Source organism: Lates calcarifer, linkage group LG1 (genome assembly GCF_001640805.2).
Source record: "Lates calcarifer isolate ASB-BC8 linkage group LG1, TLL_Latcal_v3, whole genome shotgun sequence".
In the NCBI taxonomy this organism is placed as follows: Eukaryota; Metazoa; Chordata; class Actinopteri; family Centropomidae; genus Lates; species Lates calcarifer.
In genome coordinates, this window is record NC_066833.1 from 1,165,420 (window position 1) to 1,188,590 (window position 23,171).

Here is a 23,171-nt window from a genome sequence, read left to right on the forward strand (position 1 = left end):
GCTGCCAGCATACTCCATCAGAACAGGTCCAGGAAACCCCACCCTGAACAAACACACAGAGACACACACGAGTTTCCATTAGTTTCCATGAGTATTTGTGGCAGCAGGCCTTTGTGTGCTGTCATGGATATAATAAAGGAATGTAAGATAAATCAGACTACATACACAATACTCACCTTTAATGGTACAGTCTTTATTTCATCTGTTTTGTTATTTGAGATTCTTACTGTATAATTAATCACTGATGAGGTGTTTTTCTTTGATTTACACATCTTTGTTTCATCTGACTTCATGTGCTGATATATTTACACAGTGTGTCACTAAAAGAGAGAGAGAGAGGAGTGTTTGTTTATGGAAGGCAGATGTCTCTCTGTCATTCAGTGGAGTGATAATCCGACTGGAAACCACGTCTATTTTTACCTCCTCTCTGCCGCCTCCTCTGTCAGCTGTTTCCTCTCACAGTTTTTCATTGCTCCACAGTCTCAGCAGCAGCAGACCTCCAGGGACGTGTTTCAGGTACTGTCCTCCACTGTTTCTGATCTTTACTCATCTCTCTGTGTGAACTTACTTCCTACATTTGATGCCAGGTGGTTACAGAAAACTTCATAAAAGATTAAAGTCCCTCAGGGACTTGATGAAAAATATTATAAAGTTAGGAATATTTTTACCCGTTTATCATACAATAATACAGCTGTAATCAGACCTCAGTCTTTATTAACAACTCCATCTGTATAAACAGCTGGAATAATAATACTGAACATTAATAAACGTGTTGTATATCTGATTATGACCACAATTCACAGCATCTCTTACTTGGCTGTATAGTGATTACAGATGCTGGATAATCCAGAGAGTTGCACATAACAAATATATGTATTTAACCTGATTAATGAAACTAAATGAATTTAGAACTGGCTAAGATGGTGACTAAGTGAATGAATGGTTTTATTATAACTTTGATAAAGTGTCACTTGTGCTTTCCTGTGTTTTTTTTTTTTTTTTTTTTTGTGCATTAGAGATATGAAAATAAGAAATGATATCCTCCCTTACTTGATATCTAAGGTTTGCTGCAAGTCTGTTGATCAATGACTTAAAAAGCATCTGTTTATGGATGACTGGGATTTAAACATGTGTTACTACCAAACTGAGAGAATAAATATTGACCAAAGACCTGAAAAAACAGGTTTTATACTCAATTATTTTCACTAAAGCAACATTTCAGTGCAGGACTTTTACTTGTAGCTGAGTTTTTACCGTGTTACAGTGCATTCATACGTTTACCTTGCTAAAGGATCTGAAAACTTCTTCCACCACTGAATAGATAAAACGTTCTGCTGTAACTCATGTTGTCTGTTTTCTGTAGGAAATACAGCCATCAGTGTTTAAAGAAGAGGAAACTGGATTACTGCTGTTGAGCGAATCCTCACTGGGAACTTGACGCTTTTCCCAATACAGACTGGTCCAGATTCAGTTAAGAAACTCTTTGGGAACGTTGGATAATGCAAGGAAAATAAAGAGAAAAAGAGGAAATAAGAGAATAAGAATAAGGTGGGAAAGTGGAGGAAGAGTGGTTGAATTGGACTGGAACTAAAAGTAAGAGACAAGTGCAAACAGACTGCCATTTCTCAACTTTGAACGGGATCTTGGGGATTTAGCCTTTCGTCATGACGGCTAGAGAGACTGAAGAGACAGTGACATGTGGACAACAAAAGAAGGCGGGAAAGATGATCATCGGAGGAGGAAGGAATGTGAAGCTTTCTCAGTCTTTCACCACCCTAAGCACCATTGCCATCCAGGCTGGCCAATCACAGATCATCATCTCTGTCCTCAGGGTTTGTAAAAACGTGTTGTGAGTCAATAAGCTCTCCACCTTCAGTTGCCAAAACCAAGTGGGCAGAAGCTCTGATAAAGTTGGGCGAACAGGGTCACATGACCAATGTCGATATACAAACTTTTGTAAAGTAGCGTTAGCAAGGTATACAGTGGTGCAGAAATGAGTCTTAAAACCTGAAAGTTAACATTTTAGCAGTCCTGGCTCCCTTGTCTCACTCAATGTGTTTCTGGTTAAATGTCTGAAATAAGGTCTGTGGTTTTAACACAAGCTCAAGACATTTTCAGGTTTTATTCTCCGACATAAAATGGGTCAGTAAATCCCCCACTCCTGATGTTTGAAGCTTTTACGTGTCTTAAAAAAGGCGGTTGCTAACGAGTGTCTAAATGAGACTACAGAGGTTGTCGGGGACGTTAACATGAAAACCCATCTACTCACCAGTCCACCTTTACAGCCTCGTTGTGTTTCTACTCACGCTCTTTCAAACTCTCACTAACTTTCTAAGAAGAAAGGCTTTTGTAGAAGAGCTCAGAGCTAAATGAAATGACCAGTTGGAAGCTTAGTGGTGGAGACGTTGACGTCATGTGACCGTGGTGTAGTTGGTTTATAGCCTAACATTAGCTTTTTACTTCTTGAGATTGGATTTAGGCTTCAAACATCAGAACAGTGGTGTTCATCTGAGAAGATTATCTGATCAACTAAACCTGGAAGGTTCAGACGCTAAGTTCTGAGATGGACTACAAAAATATGTCATCCCTGCGTGCTCTATTATGCTGCGTTGACATTGTATCTGTCCGTGCACAAAAAATGAAATTTACCGATTTCTTGAACATGGAAATTAATTACTTTTTTTTATGACGGTTAAAGTTCAATTTTGACTTCACTGAGCTGTATCAGACTGTTAGCTTTGCATTTAGTTAGGTACACATAGTTTTGTTAAACTGAGATTTTATCTTTTAAAACGGCTTCAGCATCATCCTGATTTTAGCCATTAACTTTGACTTCAGTGAGCGATCAGACTTAAGTTAGACAGTTCGACAGCTTCAGTTTTTGTTAGCTGTTCCATTGTTAGCTTTGGCTTTGGTCAGCGATTAGTTGCCATTCAGTTCAGATTTAGTTTGCCGTATCTGTTACTTCTAACTTAGGTCAAGTCCGCTTCAGTCTCCTGTTAGCTAATCTTAATTAGCTAATGTCATCTGTTCAAATTAGAGTTTCCCTTTTCAGCAACAGCTTCAGCGTTAGTCTGATATCAAGTGTTTAGCTAAACAGTTAGCCTTGACAGAAGTGAGCTTTTAGTTTGATTTTAGTGAATTATTAGACTGTTCAAACTGAATGAACCGTTAAACTGACACTACCTTTTTCAACCTTTCAGCCACATCATCAGCCTGATTGTGAACTCTGACTGTTCATTTTGAGTTTAGCTTCATTTTCAGTGAGTTCTAAGATTGTTAGCTTTGAGTTTTTTTTATTTAGATTCTTATTTATTTTAATTACTATTTATTTATCCAGTAGTAATAGTCTGTTAGCTTTGGCTGAAGCAGGTTTGTAAAGTGAGAGTCTTCCTTTGGAGGCTGTTTCAGACAGTCAGTCACTTTTCTGTCCATGTGCTGTTTCCTGTTATAGCACAAACTATTTATTGATGCTGCTGTAGAAGTGGGCAGCGTGTGTGTTTGTGTGTTTGTGTCTAACAGCTGATGCCTCCTGCTGTCTTGAGGGTGTATTTAAATCTGTTCATGTGTGTATGTGTATGAGATAATAGTTTTGGGAACTGTTGAGAGATTTTTTAAATTGTGTGTGTGTGTGTGTTTTGAAGCATGTCGACACGCGTCACGTTGTGTCCTTTTTTGGTCGACATGCCACAGATACTGTATCACCCTGAGGAATGCTGTAACACCAACACACACGTGTGATGGAGATACATGTTGACCTTCAGTTGTCAGGTCGCTCTGTGGGGAATAAACCAGAACAAAGTCAAACAATACAAACAGTTTAACCAGTGTCATCATTAAACATTATTATTAGTCAATTATCTGTTTGATGAACCTCATCAGTATGCATCTACATCTACCTGGTATTTCAGAAACCAAACACTATTTTTAAAAATCTTGGGAATGAGTTTATAAAGAGCAGAAAGTCACTAAAGTTGTTGTCAGGCTTTGGAGCCTTATGAAGGATCAAATAAGTAATTTGTGCATAGTAAACAGTTTTGTCACTCACTGTGCTTTGCGGGCAGCAAGCTGAGTTTCTGTCATAAGTGCTGGAGTTGAAGGCAGCTAGATTTCTTTTCACCTCTCATCTGAAAGGCGTCATCAGTCCTCCTGTCATACTCGTCTGGAAGTGCAGCACAAAACAAACTGCTTTCACTGTTCTCACCCCACATGTGTTTGTATGTTTGTTGCTCAGAGCGGGTCTCTAGTCCATATCCAGTTGGTCCAGGCCCATCCAAGCCTCTGTGAGATTGGATTGAACCAGGAGGAAAACCAGACCCTGATCCAGGAGCAGCAGCAGCTGATGGAGAAACTCAAGGTACACTCATCTACACATATGGAAACAGTTGTTCATGCCAATGTTGGGTAAGAACCTTCTTTTTCACACTGCTGTTATTCCAGAAACATGAGGGGGAAGTGCTGGCGGCGGTGAGCCAAAAGATGGATCAGAGGAGGAAGAGGAGGGATGAAGGGATGATGGAGCGAAACAAGAAAAATGAGGAGGAAGAGGGAGTTCACAAGGCCATGGTGGAGTCTCTGAGCGATGGGTGGTCGCTGCTCCTTCACCTGCTCGAGAAACGTCAGGAAGTCCTGATACTGGCTTCAGACTTTTACCGCAGAGTGCTAGAGGTAGGAATCTCCTGGTGTAAAGTGACACTCTATTGTTAGGCTGTAGTGACCTTTGACCTCCTCCCTGTCAGCAGTAAAGTACAGTGTCTCCTCTGTGGATGTGATTTATCCTTCCCATGAAGGACATTTCAGCCCTGAGTCTCACATTCCTCAGGTGGTGCAGTGTATTTCCTGGATCTTTCAGCCATGCTCACTGCCTGGCTGCCATTTTATTAGCAACACCTGCTGCCTGACCTCAGTCACCTGCTGCAGCCTTTATCTAAAACAACCCACCAACTATGAACTTTCTGTTTCTATTTTAATTGTCAGTCACAGTTAAATGAACTAAGGTACAACTTTACCAGCACAGAGGGTGCTGGAAGTATCAGTTACATTTGTAGCCATAGTGTCCTCCAGTTTGGACCTTTTATCCCTCCCTGTTGTTTTTAGAATCAAAGACAGAAAACCTGCAGGTGATGTTAACGGCTTCTCTTTTGTTTCCCTCTGATTAAAATGACATCAGCTGCTGCTAATTAATCTTAATTAATGTGAGACTTCACTCTGTTGGTTAATGAGCTCTCTCCACGCCAATAACTCTGTAACATACAACCACCAGGGAACTGTGTTTCTGTAGTTCAACAGAGTGGAGAAATGATCAGCTGATTGTAGCTCTTTAAACACAGGAGAGTCCTACCGTAACATTTTAGTTGTTTTCAGGTCGTTTGTCAGTCCCATCCTCGTGAAACACCTCAAGGGAATTTCTTCAAATTTTGCGCAAACATTCACTTGGACTCAATGATGAACTGATGACATTTTGGTGGTCAAAGGTCAAAGGTCGCTACACAAAATATGCTTTTGGGCATAAGAATTCACATGGTAACTAGCTCAAACTGGACTGGTTGGCAGAAGCAACTAGTTATTAATGCAAATTGATATCTGGAGCTCGTTAAGTTCAGAGTTCTGGAGCTCCTGATCCAGAACTCTGATCTGTTTGGATCAAGTAGTTAAGCAGGGGCGTTTATATGTTTAGAAAATAATTATTACATCCATCCATTATCTAGACAGGGTGCACCCTGTATGGATCACCAGTCCATCACAAGGCCGACATATATAGACAAACAACCATTCACGCTCACATTCACACCTAAGGGAGCCACCGGTTAACCTAACCTGCATGTGTTTGGACTGTGGGAAGAGTACCCAGAGAGAGCCCACACAGGTACAGGGAGAACATGCAAACTCCACTCAGCTGAAGCACGTTGTTGTCAAGCCTCAGACTGACTTTGATTTTCTTTCTTGTTTGTTTACTTTCACACTAAGTAATACGTGTGAGTAATAACATCTGTCTGTCTTCATGCCTCTAGTTTTCTGTCAGTATTGACAGAGTTGAGGATCTACAGCTCAGACCAGATGACGACAGACTGACTGAAATTCAGCTCACGTATGACTCCATGAGGAGAGGTAACCATTGCTCAAATTAGTCATAACAAGAGACTGAATTTATCTTGTTTTAAACTGGTTGTAAAACTCAGCTATGAACAGTTTAAGCTAGTTTAACCTGTCAGATTTCTTTGAACCACAGATGAAATGATTTAAACTGGTTTTCTTCAGCTGCAGAGTTACAGGTGATTTAAACTGGTGTAAACCTTAGAAAAACTGGTTTAAACTGACGTGTTATAATTGAAGGGCTGCAGTTATTTTGAACTAGTTTAAACCTTGGATAAACTATACCGTGTGAAATTTTCATATCTGATTATAAACTCGTATAAACTAGTTTAAACTGATCTATCGCAGGTGTTGCAGGTGGATTAAAACTGTTTAAACAGATTTTTAAACTGGAATAAAAAACCAGGCTGCATCATTCTAAACTACCCAAACCTGGTTTAAATGAGAGATAAACGGATTGAAGCTGGCAAAGAAATGGATTTGGACAAACTGGTTTACACTGGTTCTTTGGAGGTTGAGGATTCTGGTTGACAGAGTTATGAATCAGTGCAAGATAATGTAGATTTATCAGGAATATGTCAGTCATATATCTGTCACAGATGACTTTCATTTGAGTCTTTGTGTTTTAATTTCAGATCTTCTGGGAAAATCCCTGCAGGTTTTAACCAGCAGCAGCGTCCTGCTGCAGAAACTCAGACAGCTGCAGAGGACCGAGGCCCTCCAGAGGAGAGGCGGGGTACTGCAGGATGAGGAGGAGGATGGAGAGGAAGAGGAGGTGACAATGTCTAAATTTTTAATTCATTTTAATGTCTATCTATACTATCTACAGTGTGTTAATTTGGATAATCTCAGTGAGGCCCATTCCTGGTTGTTGTTGTTTTTTTTCTTTTTTATTGTTTTTGAATTCCACTGGTTTAACTTCTCTCCTTGCCTCTTCCCAGAGTTCCCAGTGCAGGTTGGGGGTGGCATCGAGGCTGGAGGAGCTGGTGGAGACACTGCAGGATAGAAGGAGGAGGGCGGACCAGGCTGTCAGGCTGCAGCTCCTGAGGGTGGAGAACAGCATCAGAGAGCAAGAGTCCAGACCAGAAAGCTCTGAAGTAAGATATGGACGGATGGATAGATGGCAGGGTGGATTGGTGGGTGGATGGATGGATGATAGAGCAGAGTAAGTGAACTGGCAGCAGTGAGAGTCATCAGTCTCTGTCAGCACCATCTGGTGTTCAGGTTAAATATAAATCCTGCCCCAGCCACATTCTCAGTTCTCCGATGACCGGATTTAAATATATTCTGTCAGCTGAAAACTCTGGTATCAAGCAGCTGAACTGAAAGAAAAGAGACCTTAAGGCTAAGATCCTAAAATCCAGTTTATGAACCCTCTGAAGATGATCGTGTGTTTCCCAAAACCATCCTAACTCAAAACTCTCTCCACTCTTTTTTCACCACAGAACTGGACTCTCACAGTTGACAAAATCCTGGTCCAGAACCCGCAGTCTGAATCCACATCAGCAGAGAGCGCAGACCTGCTGTCAGATTCCAGAATAAAAGAAACGACAGACCGTCAGGCTGGATTCAGAGCAGATGTGAGGCCTGGATCTCAATCAGAGGAGACCACAAACTTTGAGACGGTATCCAGGTCAGATCTAAAGCCTGGAATCAAATTAGATAGGATTGAATCTAGATCAGAGCAAACCAGAGATGTGGAGCTTGAATTCAAGTTAGAAGAGACCAGAAACTCAAAGTCACGTTCCAGATCAGTTCTGAAACCTGAATCCAGATCAGAGGAAAACAAAGACCTTCAACCTGAATCCAAAGATGATGTTCAAGCTGGATCTAGGTCAGATCTGCAGCCTGGATTCAGATTAGAGCCAAGGCCTGTACCTAGACTAGAGGAAATCAGGAACCTGCAGTCCAGATTCATCTTAAACCTGAAAGCTGGATCCAGATCAGACCTGAAGTCAGATTCGAAATTAGAGGAGACCATAGACCATCAGCCCGGATCAAGGTCAAAGGAGACCAAAGATCTACAGCATGAATTCACACCAAATGTGAAGTCTGAGTCCAGATCAGAGGAGACCAGAAACCTACAGCCAGGATCCAGATTAGAGCAGACCCCTGGATCTAGATTAGAGCAAATCAGAGATATAGAGCCAGAGGAAACCAGAAACTTAGAGTCAGGATCTAGATCAAATATAAAGCCTGAATCCAGATCAGTTCCAAAGCTTAGATCTAGATCTGAGGAAAACAACAACTTGCAGTCTGAATCCAAATCAGAGAAGATGGTGAAGCTCCAGTTAGGACCTGGGACAGATCTGAATCATGGATCCAACTCAGAAAGAGACAGAAACCTGCAGTCTGGATGTAGATCAGATCTGCAGTCACATTCCACCTCAGAGGACACCAGAAACACTGAGCCAGAATCCAGATCAGATGCAAAGTCAAGATCCAGATTAGACCTGCAGCCTGAATCCAGATCAGAGAAGAACATAGACTTGCAGTTTGAATCCACATTAGCAGAGAGCAAAGATCTGCCATCTGAATCCAGATCAGATGAGACCAGAGACCATCAGTCTGGTACCATATCAACTCTGAAGACTGAATCCAGATCAGAGGAGACCATAGACCTGCATCCCCAATCGAGATCAGAGGTGACCAGAGTCCTTCACTCTGGCATCATATCTGTTCTGAAGCCTGGATCCAGATCAGAGGAGACTAGAAACCTGCAGCCTGGTTCCAGATCAGATGAACTGCTGGGATCTGGATCTGATTTGGAGCCTGGATCCAGATCAGAGGTAACTTGCTGGTTGAGGGTTTGAGGAAGAAATCATCTACCAATCAACAGACAGAACTAAATTCAGCTTTATTGATCCAGGACTTTATGATAACTGGAGCAAACTCATTCCATCAGAAAGTAACGTTAATGTTATGTTAGGTTACTTTTTCTCGAGCTCTAGACTTGTGCTTATTTGTTGTGAAATGAAGCTCACAAGAAAAATATTTTCACCATTGTTTTTGATAATGACATGAAATGAACTTGTGATCTCTCTCTCAGACTGAAGACATCAGTTTGTCCAAATTGAGCAGGAAACAAGAAAAAACCAAACAGCACAGACCTGCTACAACCAGCAGGTAGGAAAAGTTCACCTCAATGTTACCTATTCAGCAAAGCCCTTTGGTCAGTGAATGACCCACTCTGGGCCTGGTGCAGTTTCAGGATTTTGTTCCACTTGAGACTTCAGATTATTTTTAAATCCATACCCTACACAAACACTGTTTATTACTCACATTTTGACCTTCTCTCTCCTGACCTTCCTGCACACTCACTACATCTGGGCACATTTTACAGTTGTCCCATAATATACACAGATGCTTTAATACTGATGAGCCAGAACACGATGACCTCTCACAGATGAGGAGAAATTTGTAAACACTGGTCATGAAATCTGCATGATTTTGTTCTTCTTTGGTAGTGGGCAGGTGGCAGGACAGGAGAGCATGCTGGGAAAGGAGAGTCAAAGTGGAGAAGACCACACCCATCGAGTACCCCTGACCAGTCAGCAGCAGCAGCTGCTGTCGTCATGTGAACACCTCATGGACAAGGTGACATATTGTCTCTCGGTGTCACTAAATCACAGTGACAATCAAGACTGAACAAACTCAAAATGACCTGCAGTTAATTTGAATTCATTCAAATGTGCCCCTCTCCCCTGTTTGCTCACGCCCACTCCCCCAGAACACAACACATTATTAGTTTATTAACAGCCCGTCGAACAGCATGGTAAGCTGAGTGCACAGATTTGTGGCCACTGAAGCGCAAGGCAGTTGCTTTTTACAAAGTCGACAAACAGCCTTATCTTTATTCATGACTTTGTGATCCACAGTGTAGAGCCCAAAATACTTCCACACGGTGCTTCTCAGATGCTTTGGTCGTGCTACTGTTCCCCTTTTCCCTAACAAAACTACAGTGCATTATCATTAGTTTAGTTTACTGATACTGCCCTCTGGTGGACTACAAGGCAAACTACTTCAAATGGTCTGATGCGCTATAAAGACTTCTTTTCACCCCACATTCAAATAAAAATTAGAATTTCAAATAAAAAGTGATAGCCTTTGTGTTACAACATCTGTTTGTGTTTGTGTGTGTTTTGCAGGTGTGGACTTGGGTGCAGCAGGGCAGGAGTGTGTTGTCTAACAGCTCTGAAGCAGGACAGCAACTCTCTGAAGCCGAAGATGCTCTGAACAAACACCTGCAGCTGCACACACAGGCTGAGGTACACACATACACATTAACACACACACATATAATTTTTTCTAAAAGTTTCTGTCCTTCTAGAAAAACTGCAGTAAAATTTGTGCAGCTGCTTCGAACAGATTCTCAGATGACGACAGACTGAGGTTATAGCAGGAAGTTGATAAACTGCTGTTACTGTGGTATAACAGAGTAACACTGTAATGCATATGAGGCATTTCACACATTCCACAGATGATTTTTCTTGGTTTGTCTCCAGTCTGCAGGTCACGATGCAGAAAACTTGAAGCAGATCGTGGATCAGATTCAAGCTCTGCACACAGATCCAACTAGCAGAACCAGTCCCCGGCCTCCAAGTGAACCCAGCAGGCAGCTGTCCCCTCTGAAGGCCCTGACAGAGCAACTGAAGAGAGGCGGCACCAGAGGGCAGACCAGAACCAGCACTGCTCGGCCTGGTCCACCTGCTCCTGACTCAACCGGCTCACTGAGTCCTGAACTTGCTGGTCGAGTTGATCTGGTCCTGAAGGAGCTGCAGAGTCTGAACAGGAAAATTGATTCAAACCTGCAGCTGCTGCAAACTTACGTCACTTTCCTCAGAACAGCACAGCAGGTCTGAGTCTGTTTTAGTCTACACCTCAATGAGTTATTCACTTAACTTAAGATATTGTTATTTTGACCATGCAATAGTATTATTGTCTTTTATTGTTATTGTTTTATTGTCAATATGACATACTACTACTACTACTAATTACAGCGTCTAGAGGGCGCCTGCAGGGAAATCTGACCAACTGATATCACTCTGACCAAAAAGAAATGTCAGTATTTAAAGGATAAATACATCTCTACTGCAGAGAGGGAGTCCGTCAGAGAAGTGTACAAAGAAGATGAAGCTACCTGTGCTGTTAGCTGATGGTACTCCTGTTTTCCAGGTGGAGGAGAGGATGGAGGAACTGAGGGAGATCTACAGGAGGCGGCCAGAAGAAGAGGAAGAGGAGGAGCAGGAGAAGCAGGAGGAGAGGGAAGCTGGTAGTAGTAACATCAAGACTACCACCAGTTCTGTGTCACCACAGAAAAAGAAGCGAGTTGAGGCCTCCTGGCAGGAAACACTGCAGAGGATCCTCACTGCTCAGGAGCTGGGAGACAACTATGTCCACGCTGTCACCATGGTAACCATGCTGTTAGGAACCAGGGTTCAGACCAAATTGTTTTGATGAGATGAAATGAGTTGAAAGGAGATGACATGAAATGCCTTGAAATGAGGTTAGATGAGATTAGATGACATGCCTTGACAGATATGAGATCAGAGGACATGATGAGACCAGGTTAGATTAAATGAGGCGGCATGAAATTACATGACATGATGTGGCATGGGATGACATAATATTGAATGAGATAAAATGAGATTAGAAGAATTGAAATTAAATGATGTGATAACCAGACCTGAAATTATATGACATGAGATCAGATTATTAACACTGATGACATTAAATGAAGTGAAGAGTGAAATAAGTGAACTAAATAAGTGAAGTGTTATTAGATGAGAAGAAATTACCCGAGATTTGATGACATAAGATGAAATTACATGATACAAGAGCAAATGAAATGTGACAATATTAGATAACAGATTGTGGGTTTAGATCAAGTAAATTTTGAAATGTAATGAAATTACCTGATATTAGATTACATGAGATTAAATGAAAGAGATTGTATGAGATAAGAACACATACATTTAGATAAAATCACATTAAAAGAGATTGGATAAAATTATCTAAAATTAAATGTTACAACACAAAATGAAGTTACATGGATTAGGTAACATGAGAACACAAATCTAACATGGGATTATTGAGTGTGGGAATTGATGACATGACATGAATTAAGATTAAATGATCACATGATAAAACTACCTGATGACATGATATTATATTATATATATCATATAGCATGTTATGTCACCCACATGACATGAGATTAGATGATTTTAAGATTACAGGACATGAGATGACAGTGTGTAGAATTTGATTTTAAAAAATTAAATGAGACTAGATGCTATGAGATAAAATGAAATGAAATTATTTTCTTTTTTAAACTTTATTTAAAAGAAAGTAGATAGAATTAAATTAATAACATGTTAATTTGTATTTGTGTGTGTGTGTTACATTAGGTGTTGGGATCAGGGTTAAACCTGCAGTCTATGGTATCAGTGGTGCAGAGGACAATTGAACAACTCAACAAAAGCAAACAGGAAGTGAATGAGCTGCAGAATCATCATCAAATCCAGAGCCAGCAGCAGCAGGAGGACATGAAGTTCTGCAGGAAATACCAAGAGAGACTGCTCAAGGTACTAACTACACCATGTCAGAGTCTGGAAGTAACTAGTAACCCTAACCCCTAGCCCCTAACCCTAACTGTATGTTTTTAGACCCTGCAGGACTTGAACTGTGTTTCTGAGCTGCTGGACTCCTGCACTCTGTTGGATCTGGGTTCAGAGCAGCAGACCTCCAAGTTGTTGGAGCACTTCAGCCAGGCCAGACCACAATTTGCTGTGAGTCTTGTGACCATTACCTACCAAGACATGGAGGACTTTTTGTTAATGCTAAGAGCATCATACCTTTCAGACTGTTGGGGCTGTCTTGACTGCTGGAACTTTGAACCTCTGAGACGACTGGGACTTATTGACACTGATGCGACTATGGTGACCAATGGGACTTTCATACTACAAGGACTGTTAAGACTGTAGCAGTAACTAGGACTGCTTGGACCTGTAGAAATCTTGGACTTTGGATAAGTGGACTATTGGGACTCCTGGGTGAGTTTTGACTGTTGGATACCTTTGGACTGTTCAGACGATTGGTAGTGTAGAGGTTCCAATGATATTGGTCTTGGACCGCTGGGACTTCAGCATCTACTGTGATTGTTAAAATCACTGGAACTATGAGGACCACTTGGGATGGTGGACTGTAGTGACTCCTGCGACTGTAACAATCAGGACTGTTATGATTAGATATTCTCTCTTCTTCTGTCCAGCAACTAGACGCTGAGGTGGAGTACGTGATGAAGAGCTGGGAGACTGTGAGAGGAGCCCAGAACCGACTGGAGGTGAAGGAGGTAAAGGGAGGAGCAGTCAAGGAGGAGGATCTGTCAGACCTGCTGAAGCTCCAGAGGAGAGTGAAGGACAAGATCCAGCAGAGCGAGTCAATCTTGGACCTGACTAGCAACTTCCATCTCATAGCCAAACAGGTCAGGGGAGCAAATTCAATATCATTGTTTTACTCTGAAAACACGCACCAATAAGTAATTAATTTTACTTATTTTTTTACGTATTTTATTTTACAAGTACTTGTTGCAGCATCATACTCTGTCCTACAATAAAATACCCTGCAACAATTATTCCCTTTCATATTACAGTCAGACACTGGAAATTTGTCGACCAGGGCAGCAGTGTGTCACAACTGGGCTGAATTCCTCTCGTCTGAAATAAGCCTTAATGACTTCATCTCTTTGCGTCCTCTTCTTCTTCAGTTGTTTAATGGCACTGACTGAAGAATCAGCTCCACCAGCTATTTATATTCATCAGCCAATCAATGATATTCACATGACTATAGTAGATGGAAACATGCAAAATCAGACCGCGACAAACTATACAGTAATGTTGTTTTCTGTCTGTTCAGCTGGAGGTGCTGCTCCAGTCAGATCCTGCAAACCCTATGACTGGTTCAACTGGTCTACGTGGATCAGGTGAGAGTGAGTTGAGCCAGGACAGGGAGGAACAGCAGCAGATCCAGAGTCTATTTACAACTGCTTCAACGCTGAAGATGGACATCTGCACTGCCGTCTCCCACAGTGTATGAACACACAAACACACACAATTTATAAAGCATTACTGTCCTAAATATTTACATTTACTCAAGTATGGTTATTAATGTTATTGTCATTATTTTAATTATTATTGTTCAAACTACGCTGCTAATGGTATTATTCCTGGTGCCATACTTTAACTACTTCAGTACTCTTAGTTAACTGAATGCAGGCCTTTTACTTGAGTATTTTGTCGTAGTATTTTTCTTTCAGTAATGGATCTGAATATTTCTTCTTCAGGGTTGGACGAGTTTCAGACTGGAGCAGCTGGAGGCACGTCTTCTGTCTCTGGACTCTCTCTGTGTCTCGTGGCTGAACGAAGCAGCTCAACGTGAGGAGAAACTCCACAGAGAGCTGCTGACCCGCCTCTTCAACGATGACATCAACCAGGTGAGGTCACAGGTCACAGGTAAAAGCTACAGTGTAGGGAGTCCCAGAGAGATCATTCGGCTGGTGTTGCTGTGCTTCAGAGTTTAACAAATGATTCCAAGTTTTGGACATATGTTGTAATAGCCATATAACATCCTAGATTTAAAAAGAAAACACACACACACCCGGCTGAACTCCTTAAGGTCTGACATGTTGGAGTAACATGACCAAAGACTTACTCAATCTCTCATTGTCAAAACAGTGGAGGAAAAAACAAAATACTGCATGTTTTACAATACATTTATATTTAAAAAAGGATAACTCTGGTATTTTTGAACCAGGGCCTTATTTTTCTGTATTTTTGGGTGTAAATGATGGAAAAGGACAAAAATCTTTGAATTCAACTGTCTGACAACATTATGGATAGGATTCCTACAGAGATAGACAGGCCTCAGATAATGTTGTTATTCATCACTATGACCAGCAGAGGGAGCTGCTGCCACCTGTCTGTCTGTCTGTCAGGCTATAAATACCCAGTCTCTGCACAGAACCAATCTGAGTCTGACACACTTATATACACTCAGATCAATCAGATTTATCATTGATTACTGAAAGGCTGGCATATTGTACCAGTCTCTAATTTCCATGTAATTTCCCAGTGTTTCACAGGAGGTTTTCTTCAAAGAACTAACAAAAAAACTAAAATGTTCTTGAAGGAAAACTCAATTTAAACCCTAGTGAGTATGATATTTAAATCATTTTGAAGTGTATCAACAAAACGCTGTCTCTGTTTTCCCTATTCCCTAATTAGTAACAAATTGCATTACATTCTTTCCAGGAAATGTACTATAAAATTTGTCTAAACTTTTACACTAATATACAAATTATATATATATTATATATATTTTCCCTTGAACTGTAGATACTTTGTTAAACTGTTCAATATTATTTAACTAAATAAATTCTCTGCATCTGATTTAAATTAAATAATGTCAACATACTTCTCCAAATAGATAAATTAGATAGATAAATTAAACTTTTCTTCCAGCTTTAACTTGGGTAACTCTGGTCTGAAGTGACCACCCACTCAGTTTTATCACAGTCTAAATATAACTGAAGTCAGCTGGACATATTTAGATTTTATTGAAGTCCATAAAGTCTCTCAGCTCGCTGCAGGAGTCAGTCTCTCCCGATGATTCTTTCCCTGCTGACAGAGAAAAAAAAGCAGAGTTGTGGAAGGTTTCTGGACTGTATCAGCAGCCCAAGTGTGTTCAGCCGCAGTTCCTCTATTGTCCACTAGATGCTGTTCTAAGAAAACGGTGCTGAATGGAAAACCCTCCAACTTCTCTCTGCAAAAATCAAATTTATACTTTCTTTTTAACACAAGAAATGCAGAAGCAGACTGATTTAACACCAAATGATGGTACAGTAACACGAGACTGTGAATTTCAGTTTACAGGGAAGACTGAAGCTGATCACTGAACTGGCCAGAAAACCAGAAACAATGTAGCTACACCTCATTCTAATACATTCTCTTCTAGGCTACACACAGCATGGCACATTGGCGTTGTACCATGTCCTGGTGTGTTCAGACCTTCAGGCTTTTGATAAATATGTTGCCTGACATCACACTTAGTTGTCCACATTGATGTTTAACTCCTTGCTGAAATGAAATGAGGATTTTCTGGCTCTAGTAAAAGATGGTGGTGAATGATAAACCATGTTGGTCCCGTCCTTAGGTAAATCTGTGAAATTTCACTGGTTTCACTTTCACTGGTATTACTGGGTTCATTTGTTGTGTCACTGAACAGCAGAGCAGCAGTTGTTGTAGGAATGACATCAGGAGAGGGGGGGGGGGGGGGGGTGCAAGAGAGACTAAATACAGGCCGAGTCAGCCAGCGGGTATTTCCCATCATGCACCTGGTGCTATGTGTCACCAACACATAGAAACCTGCAGGAGCAGCTGGAGCAGACATCAGAGACTTAGTGTTACAAACAAACAAGAAACACAAATACAATTTATAAAAAAAAAACTTATATTTAAACACTAATGTTACCTTATGTTAATGATACATTGACAGAATGAACAGAATATTTACACATTCAGCAAGGTTCAGCTAAAGTCCAGTCTGACTTCTGCCCACCATTCCTAAACTGAAACACTGTTGGCCACCACAGAGATGGCATAATCATTACAGTTTAAGCTGATTTGTTTTAATATTTTAAAACCTGCATCGCTTCCATTCATGTTTACATTGGCTAATCTTTCTCTTTGCTGCATTTATTGGTGATAAACCTTTGGTGCAATCAGTGGTTTTACATAACACCATAGGAAATGTTTGAGCATCTGTAGACTTCATCAGGCTTTGTTCAGAAGATTATCCTCGGTTTAAGTTTACTTGTGTTGTGAAACTTGATATTGCACATACAGGATCAAGATTTGGGGATTGGTAGTATCAAGGAGTCTGTGAGCAGTTATGGCCGACAGCATCTTTTTCTTTCTTCAAGGTGCTGTTGGAAACCCTCAATGAAAAGATTAATGGTCAAAAATTTCCATCTGGGGAGAGGGAATAGGGCTTAACTGTCACTGCTCTGTAATGATACACCACCACTAAGTGAACACTCAGTTGGATGGATGACGGTTGAACTTGAGGTTAATGGGAAGAAGTGAGACCAACTGTGATTATGATCCTTTGGACTTGTTTGTGTCCACATTGCTGAGTCACCCGAAGGGGATCTACATGAATTAGTTGCTGGATGCTGGTGATGATTAAAAACATGACTTGTTGTTGAGAACTGGTTCTATATTTGTTCATTGGTGGGTTGGTTATTCTCACCACAGACATGCAGAGTATTTTTGGTTCTTGTTAAGGATTGCCAGGGTACAATACTTCATCACAGAACTTCAGCTGAACTCTGAAGGATATTGAATTTGTGTATAAAGTATGGGTATGGTAGAGACATATTCCAGGGTACTTCATGGTATAGTTATATGAGGTACTACAGGGTGCTCTGGGCCATTTCTACCAGGGAGTTTATGCTAGGCTGGGGTACTCTATGGTAAACACTAATTATCTCTTTTGGATATTACAGGATATCATGGGGTGCTTTGTGGTGTTCTGGGGTTGGCTACTTTATGGTATTCATTGTGGTACTTTTGGATAATCTTTGTGGGGATCTTTGTGGTCTACTTAACTTGGTTCTTTTTCAGATGATTCAGGGATTTGTACCAGCATCTTTCTGTGGTACTTCATGACACTGTGGGATAGTTTTTGATACTTTGCAGTACTTACTTGTACTCAGAGGAAGTCTCTTTGTGATACTTCTTTGGTCTTTGGGGTAGGTCATTGCACTTTCTGGTTTTCTGGGATACTTCATGGGTACGTCATAGTACTCTTGGAATAGGTCATGAGACTTTGTGGTAGTTTTTGGTTCTGTATGGTAAATTGTTTTGGGGTCTCTTGGTCCTTTGGGGTAAATCAGTGGACTTTATGTTCCTCAGAGATATTTTATAGTACTCTGAGGTCTTCTGTGGGTCCTTAACCCTCCTGTTGCCCTTCGTATTCCATATACTTTTTTCTTCTTACTATTATTCAAAAACAAAAAATAACCGCTTCAGAATCACAAATGTCATGCACAACAACAAGTCCTACTACACACACACACATACACACACACAAAGGCACATTGTTGGCCACCGGGTCACTTTGACCCAGAGGACAACGTGAGGGTTAATGGCTCCTTCAGGTTACATTGAGACAGTTTGTAGCGCTTTGAGGTAATTGTTTGTAATCTATAAGCTTCTGATGTGTTACTTTGTGGTACTTAATGGTAATCTCTCTCAAGTATTTCATGGTTCTCATCGTTAGTTTATAGAACTTTGTGGGAAACTCCCAGAATTACCTCATAGTGCAGCCTGGTAGATATGGGTAATCTTCCATGAGACCTCTGTTACTTTAATGCTACTTTCTCTCACCACCCCAGTGTGAGGAAAAACAGTTCTCCAGCCTCTGGTTTCAGCTTCTTCATTTGTTCAACTAGTGGGCCACACTGTCTCAGTCTGCTTTACTCTCTCTCTCAGCTGTCTTTAGCTGACAGATCAGCCATCTGACACTGCTGTTCAGAAGCAAAAATGTCCCACTGGATTTAGACCCTCCTGCTCTAAAAATAATCTTACCAAATCTCCATCTACATGCAGTTACATCAACACCAAGCTAACAGCTCTGATACAATATAAATGATATAACTATAAAATAATACATTCTGATAATAGCTATTTTAGCGACACCAGTAGCCTGGCTTTAGGGATGGCTGAAATATCTAAAAAAAAAAAAAAAAAAGATTGGATAAATTAACATGAAATTTGGTCATAACTCAAAGTACTAAAACTTTGCTTTGACTAGATACTAGATACCAGATACCCAAATAAAATTTTATTATGGTGGTAGAAATTATATAAATTATTGCAGTTCACCCTAAGGGGATCATGAATGTCAAAGTTCATGACAGTCCATCCAAACGTTGTTGAGATATTTTGCTCAAAATCAAACATGAAAAAGCATTCAGGGACTTCAGGGAAGCACCAAAGTCGGTAGGATTCATCCTCTGTGGACCATGACTGTCAGTAACAACATTTCATTGCAATCCATCACATGGTTGTTGAGGTATTTCAGTCCAAGAGGTAGATTGACCACCTCACATTACTATTCATACAGCCATGGTCAGTGCTGGGAAGATTACTTATGAAATGTAAGAAGTTACAGATTACTAGTTACCATGTTAAAAAGCATAATAAGTAATGTAATTAATTACTTTATCAGAGTAACTTGTTACATTTGATCATTTTGTGATTACTTTTCTAACAAAATTTAAGTGCATACTGACAAATGAATAAAGCCTGTTTAGACGTAGAGACAGCTCCATGTAAGATGTTCTACCCTTGATGGTGTTAGACTTAAATTTGTCCAAACATCATTTAATTACACATTTTTCTCAATAAATGTAATGGATTACAATTACATTTATTATCTAATTTAATTACATAACTACGTGACATGTAATTAGTTACTCTCCAGCAGTGGCCATGGTGCTTGCATGGCTAAAGATGACTAAAATTTTGTCGATTGCCTTGTCTCTGTTTCATATAACAATGAAATTAATACATTCGGGTTTGTTCTCATCAGACTAAGTAAGAAATCTTAACATGGAATATTTGACTCAAGGAGACTACAGTTGGCCTTTACCAATATTCATATTTATATATTGTCAAAAAACAAATTGCATTCACTCCACAGTAGGGAAGTAATTTCTAGTTGCACCACAGATCACAGAAGTTTAACCAGACTGGAAGTCTTTCTGTCAACGTAAAACTCTTGGAGCACAGGGATGTGTGATACTTAAAGACAGATCATGGTCTTTATGTAAAACCAGCTCATGGACTCAGGTTTCTGATTTTCTGATTTCAGCTTCGTGACTCCTTTAAGGAGCTGAAGAAGCGGTTCAGCAACTTGAAGTTTAGCTACCTGAAGAGAAACGACAGGATGAGGAACATGAAGGCTGTCAGGAACCAGCTGCAGCAGGTGGAGGTGTACGAGGAGAAGCTGCAGGTATGTCCACCTCTTTATGTTTCCTCTCTGTCTCTGTCACTGTTGCATAAAACAACGCAAAAATTTATTAAAATAAAAACTCTGTGTCCATCAGGTTTGCCATCTATACCCTTTTCATTGCCATAACTTTTCTACCTCAGCCAAGTGCAAAACTTAGTTTTGTGTTATTTGTTGGCTTTCCTGTTTCCTCTCTGGTTTGCTTATGTATAGATTATGATGTTACATAAAAGCCAGTTGATGAAACACCTGACTCTTACAGGTTGGCTGTGTGGTTTTAACAACCTACTGAGAACAACCTAACGAGAGGTGGGTCTGTCTGATCCTGCAGGTGCTCAAGAAACGCCTGCAGGGTGTGACAGCTCGGTTGGGGTCAGAGGTCAAGGACGGGGGCGTGGCCCGGGAGGTGGAGGATGCCATCAACGAGCTGCAAAGACAGATGGGAGAGTTTGAGCGAAGTGTCAGCGAACACCAAAAAACACTGGACATGACCTGCAGACTGCAGCAGGCCATGGAGGAGGTGATTAACAGATAATTAAAATGTAGATTATTTGACAACGGCAAGTTTAAAACATGTTCAGATGGTTACGATGTGTTTACATGTTGTTTTGCAAACAGTATCAGTTCTGGTGTGAGGAAGCGAGTGCAACCATCGCTCGCGTCGGGAAGTTTTCTTCAGAGTGTCGCAGCACAGAAGCCGCCTCTGTTCTCTACCGACAGTTTGAGAAGTTTGTCTGGCCGACGGTTCCTCAGCAGGAGGAGAGGATCAGTCAGATCACTGAGCTGGCTGTCAGACTGCACGGTGAGTCACCATACCGCAGGAGAACATATGCTTTTATTCTGAAAAGGCATCTGTGTCTGACATATCCCCTGTCGTCGTCATTAGATATCATATTTCACATATGACAATGTCATCACATTCACAAAACTGCTCAGACTTTTTATTCATTACTTTAAGCTAACGATTTAGACTCCTGCTTACTTGCAACTAGATTTCACACATGTAACTAAATAAATTTAAACAAGTGGTGTGCTAAAGCACAGTTGTGAGGTACTTGTACTTTTATTCAAAGCTATATTATACTTTTTCTCCAATACATTTCAGAGAAAGTTAAAATATGTGTGTGTGTGTGGTGTGTGTGTGTGTGTGTGTGTTTCAGGGGTGGAGGAGGGGCAGCGGTACATAGAGAAGACGGTCAATAAACACTCAGAGATGGTGGAGTCCATCAAAGAGCTGAGTGATGGACTGATGGAGCTGGAGGCCAAACTAAAGGTAAGAAAACACATGACCTTCTCTCGCTTACTGACAAACTGAAGTCCTGTGAGTTTTGTCTTTCTCTTTGCTATGACTGTTGAATCAAAAGTCAAACTGTTGTTGTATTCAGTCTTTCCAATCTGAACCCCTGAAGCTTGGAGGTCAGTTAGAGGTGTCGCAGGTCTTTTGGTGGACCTCCTCACTAGACCCCTTTGGTTCACTCAGTTTTTCAGGACCAGTCTCTCCATTTCTTAATGGTTGGTTGAACTGGACTCTGGTAACTTGGAAAAGCTCTTGAATCCATCTCCTGATGATCTTTGGGTTTTTAAGTCACCTTTTCACTGAGCTGCATTGGGTGATCCTTTGTCTTCATGCTGGAGGTTTAATGTGATACTCACTCAGTAAAAGGTGGACCTTCACAATAGAGCAGTAGGTATTTTGGTGATGATCCTGTGAGTTAATTCACCTCAGTTTACAGAGATCTGTTTTCACTTGAACATCAAAGCATCTTTTCTAATGATCTGTGTCAAAAAAGTCACTTTGATTTACAATAAAACATGAGGGTGAATACTTTTTATTGACCGTACACACATTAATACCAATTTATGACTTGTGATTTGTGTAGTCAAATAACAACATAATCTGTAGATTATTGACCTTAATGGGTGTCTAAATACAGACTAACATCACTGTGCTGTTTTCAGCTTGAGAGTCTTAAACAGCAGCCAGAATGACGGAGAGAAAGAAATAAAGAAGGAGGGAGAGATGGAGCGGAGGAAAGAGAATGAGACAGAAGAGAAAGATCAAGAAAAAGAGAACAAACTGAAGGAAAACAGAAAGATGAAAAAGAAAGGAGCAGACGGATAACCGCAGCACACAGGAGGCTGCTGACATGGTAAAAATAATCACATGAAGAGTTTACGCTTCAAATCACAAATGAGACAACAACATTTTCTTATTCTCGTCTGACTTTTGGTTATATTTTAAGATGGCAATAAGAACATTTGATAATGAAGCTCGTCTGTATCTATCCTACACTTTCAGTACGAGTTGAAGGAGACAGGCCACACCCCCGAATTGACCACCGAGCATGATGGGAGGGAGGTTCCTGTGAAGAGGCAGACAGCAGCCAATAGGAAGCCTCCATTACAGAAGAGCCGCAGTCAGGAGGCAGAGAGCAGGTACACTGTGCCTTCCAGCTCAAGCGCCCTCTTCACCACAACGGCCAAAATTTCTCTTTTCTCTAATTTCAATCTACCCAGTTGACATTAGCCTACTGACAGAATCATTCACATCATGTAGAGTGTAAAATAAATTAGAACATTAAGTTTATTTGGGCACAAAAATCAGGTTTTGTATACATCAAATCCTGGACTGTAAAAAAATAAAGGCTCATTATGATGTCTCTCCTTCAGCCACAGGCAGCAGTCACACAGCGAGAGGCTCATCTCCTGCTACTGCTCCACCCATACCTTCAGCCTGTCCCGCTCCTCGGTGGAGGCTAGCCGACAGGTCCATGCCATCCACAGTCAAGTACAGGCTGTCGCCACCGAGTCTCAGGCGATCCCTCTCTCTCTGACTAGCCATCATTCTCTGATGTCCAGAGGGAGTTTCAGAGGAAGGAGATGCAGGTAGTGTACACTTCCTGTGGTACAAACACAACTCTGTTACAGGTCAGTTAGCAGAGTTCATTTCACATGTGGTGTCCCCCAAGGATCAGTTTTAGATCTTCTTTTAATTTCCATTC

General features: G+C 40.9%; 1 protein-coding gene across 1 annotated transcript in view; it reads left to right on the top strand.

Moving 5' to 3' along the window:
• The first annotated feature begins 476 nt into the window (after positions 1–476).
• The window catches only part of LOC108891061 (trichohyalin), a 37,819-nt gene continuing 15,124 nt past the window's right edge, over positions 477–23,171 (top strand). The window contains exons 1-17 of the mRNA XM_051072911.1: positions 477–516; positions 1,364–1,832; positions 4,235–4,357; positions 4,441–4,668; positions 6,012–6,108; positions 6,729–6,868; positions 7,035–7,190; positions 7,539–8,882; positions 9,143–9,219; positions 9,561–9,690; positions 10,242–10,361; positions 10,599–10,949; positions 11,269–11,505; positions 12,504–12,680; positions 12,762–12,884; positions 13,367–13,579; positions 14,011–14,184. Coding sequence (XP_050928868.1) covers positions 1,665–1,832; positions 4,235–4,357; positions 4,441–4,668; positions 6,012–6,108; positions 6,729–6,868; positions 7,035–7,190; positions 7,539–8,882; positions 9,143–9,219; positions 9,561–9,690; positions 10,242–10,361; positions 10,599–10,949; positions 11,269–11,505; positions 12,504–12,680; positions 12,762–12,884; positions 13,367–13,579; positions 14,011–14,184 — 3,858 coding nt within the window. The 5' untranslated portion in view covers positions 477–516; positions 1,364–1,664. The remainder of the gene's footprint in view (positions 517–1,363; positions 1,833–4,234; positions 4,358–4,440; positions 4,669–6,011; positions 6,109–6,728; positions 6,869–7,034; positions 7,191–7,538; positions 8,883–9,142; positions 9,220–9,560; positions 9,691–10,241; positions 10,362–10,598; positions 10,950–11,268; positions 11,506–12,503; positions 12,681–12,761; positions 12,885–13,366; positions 13,580–14,010; positions 14,185–23,171) is intronic.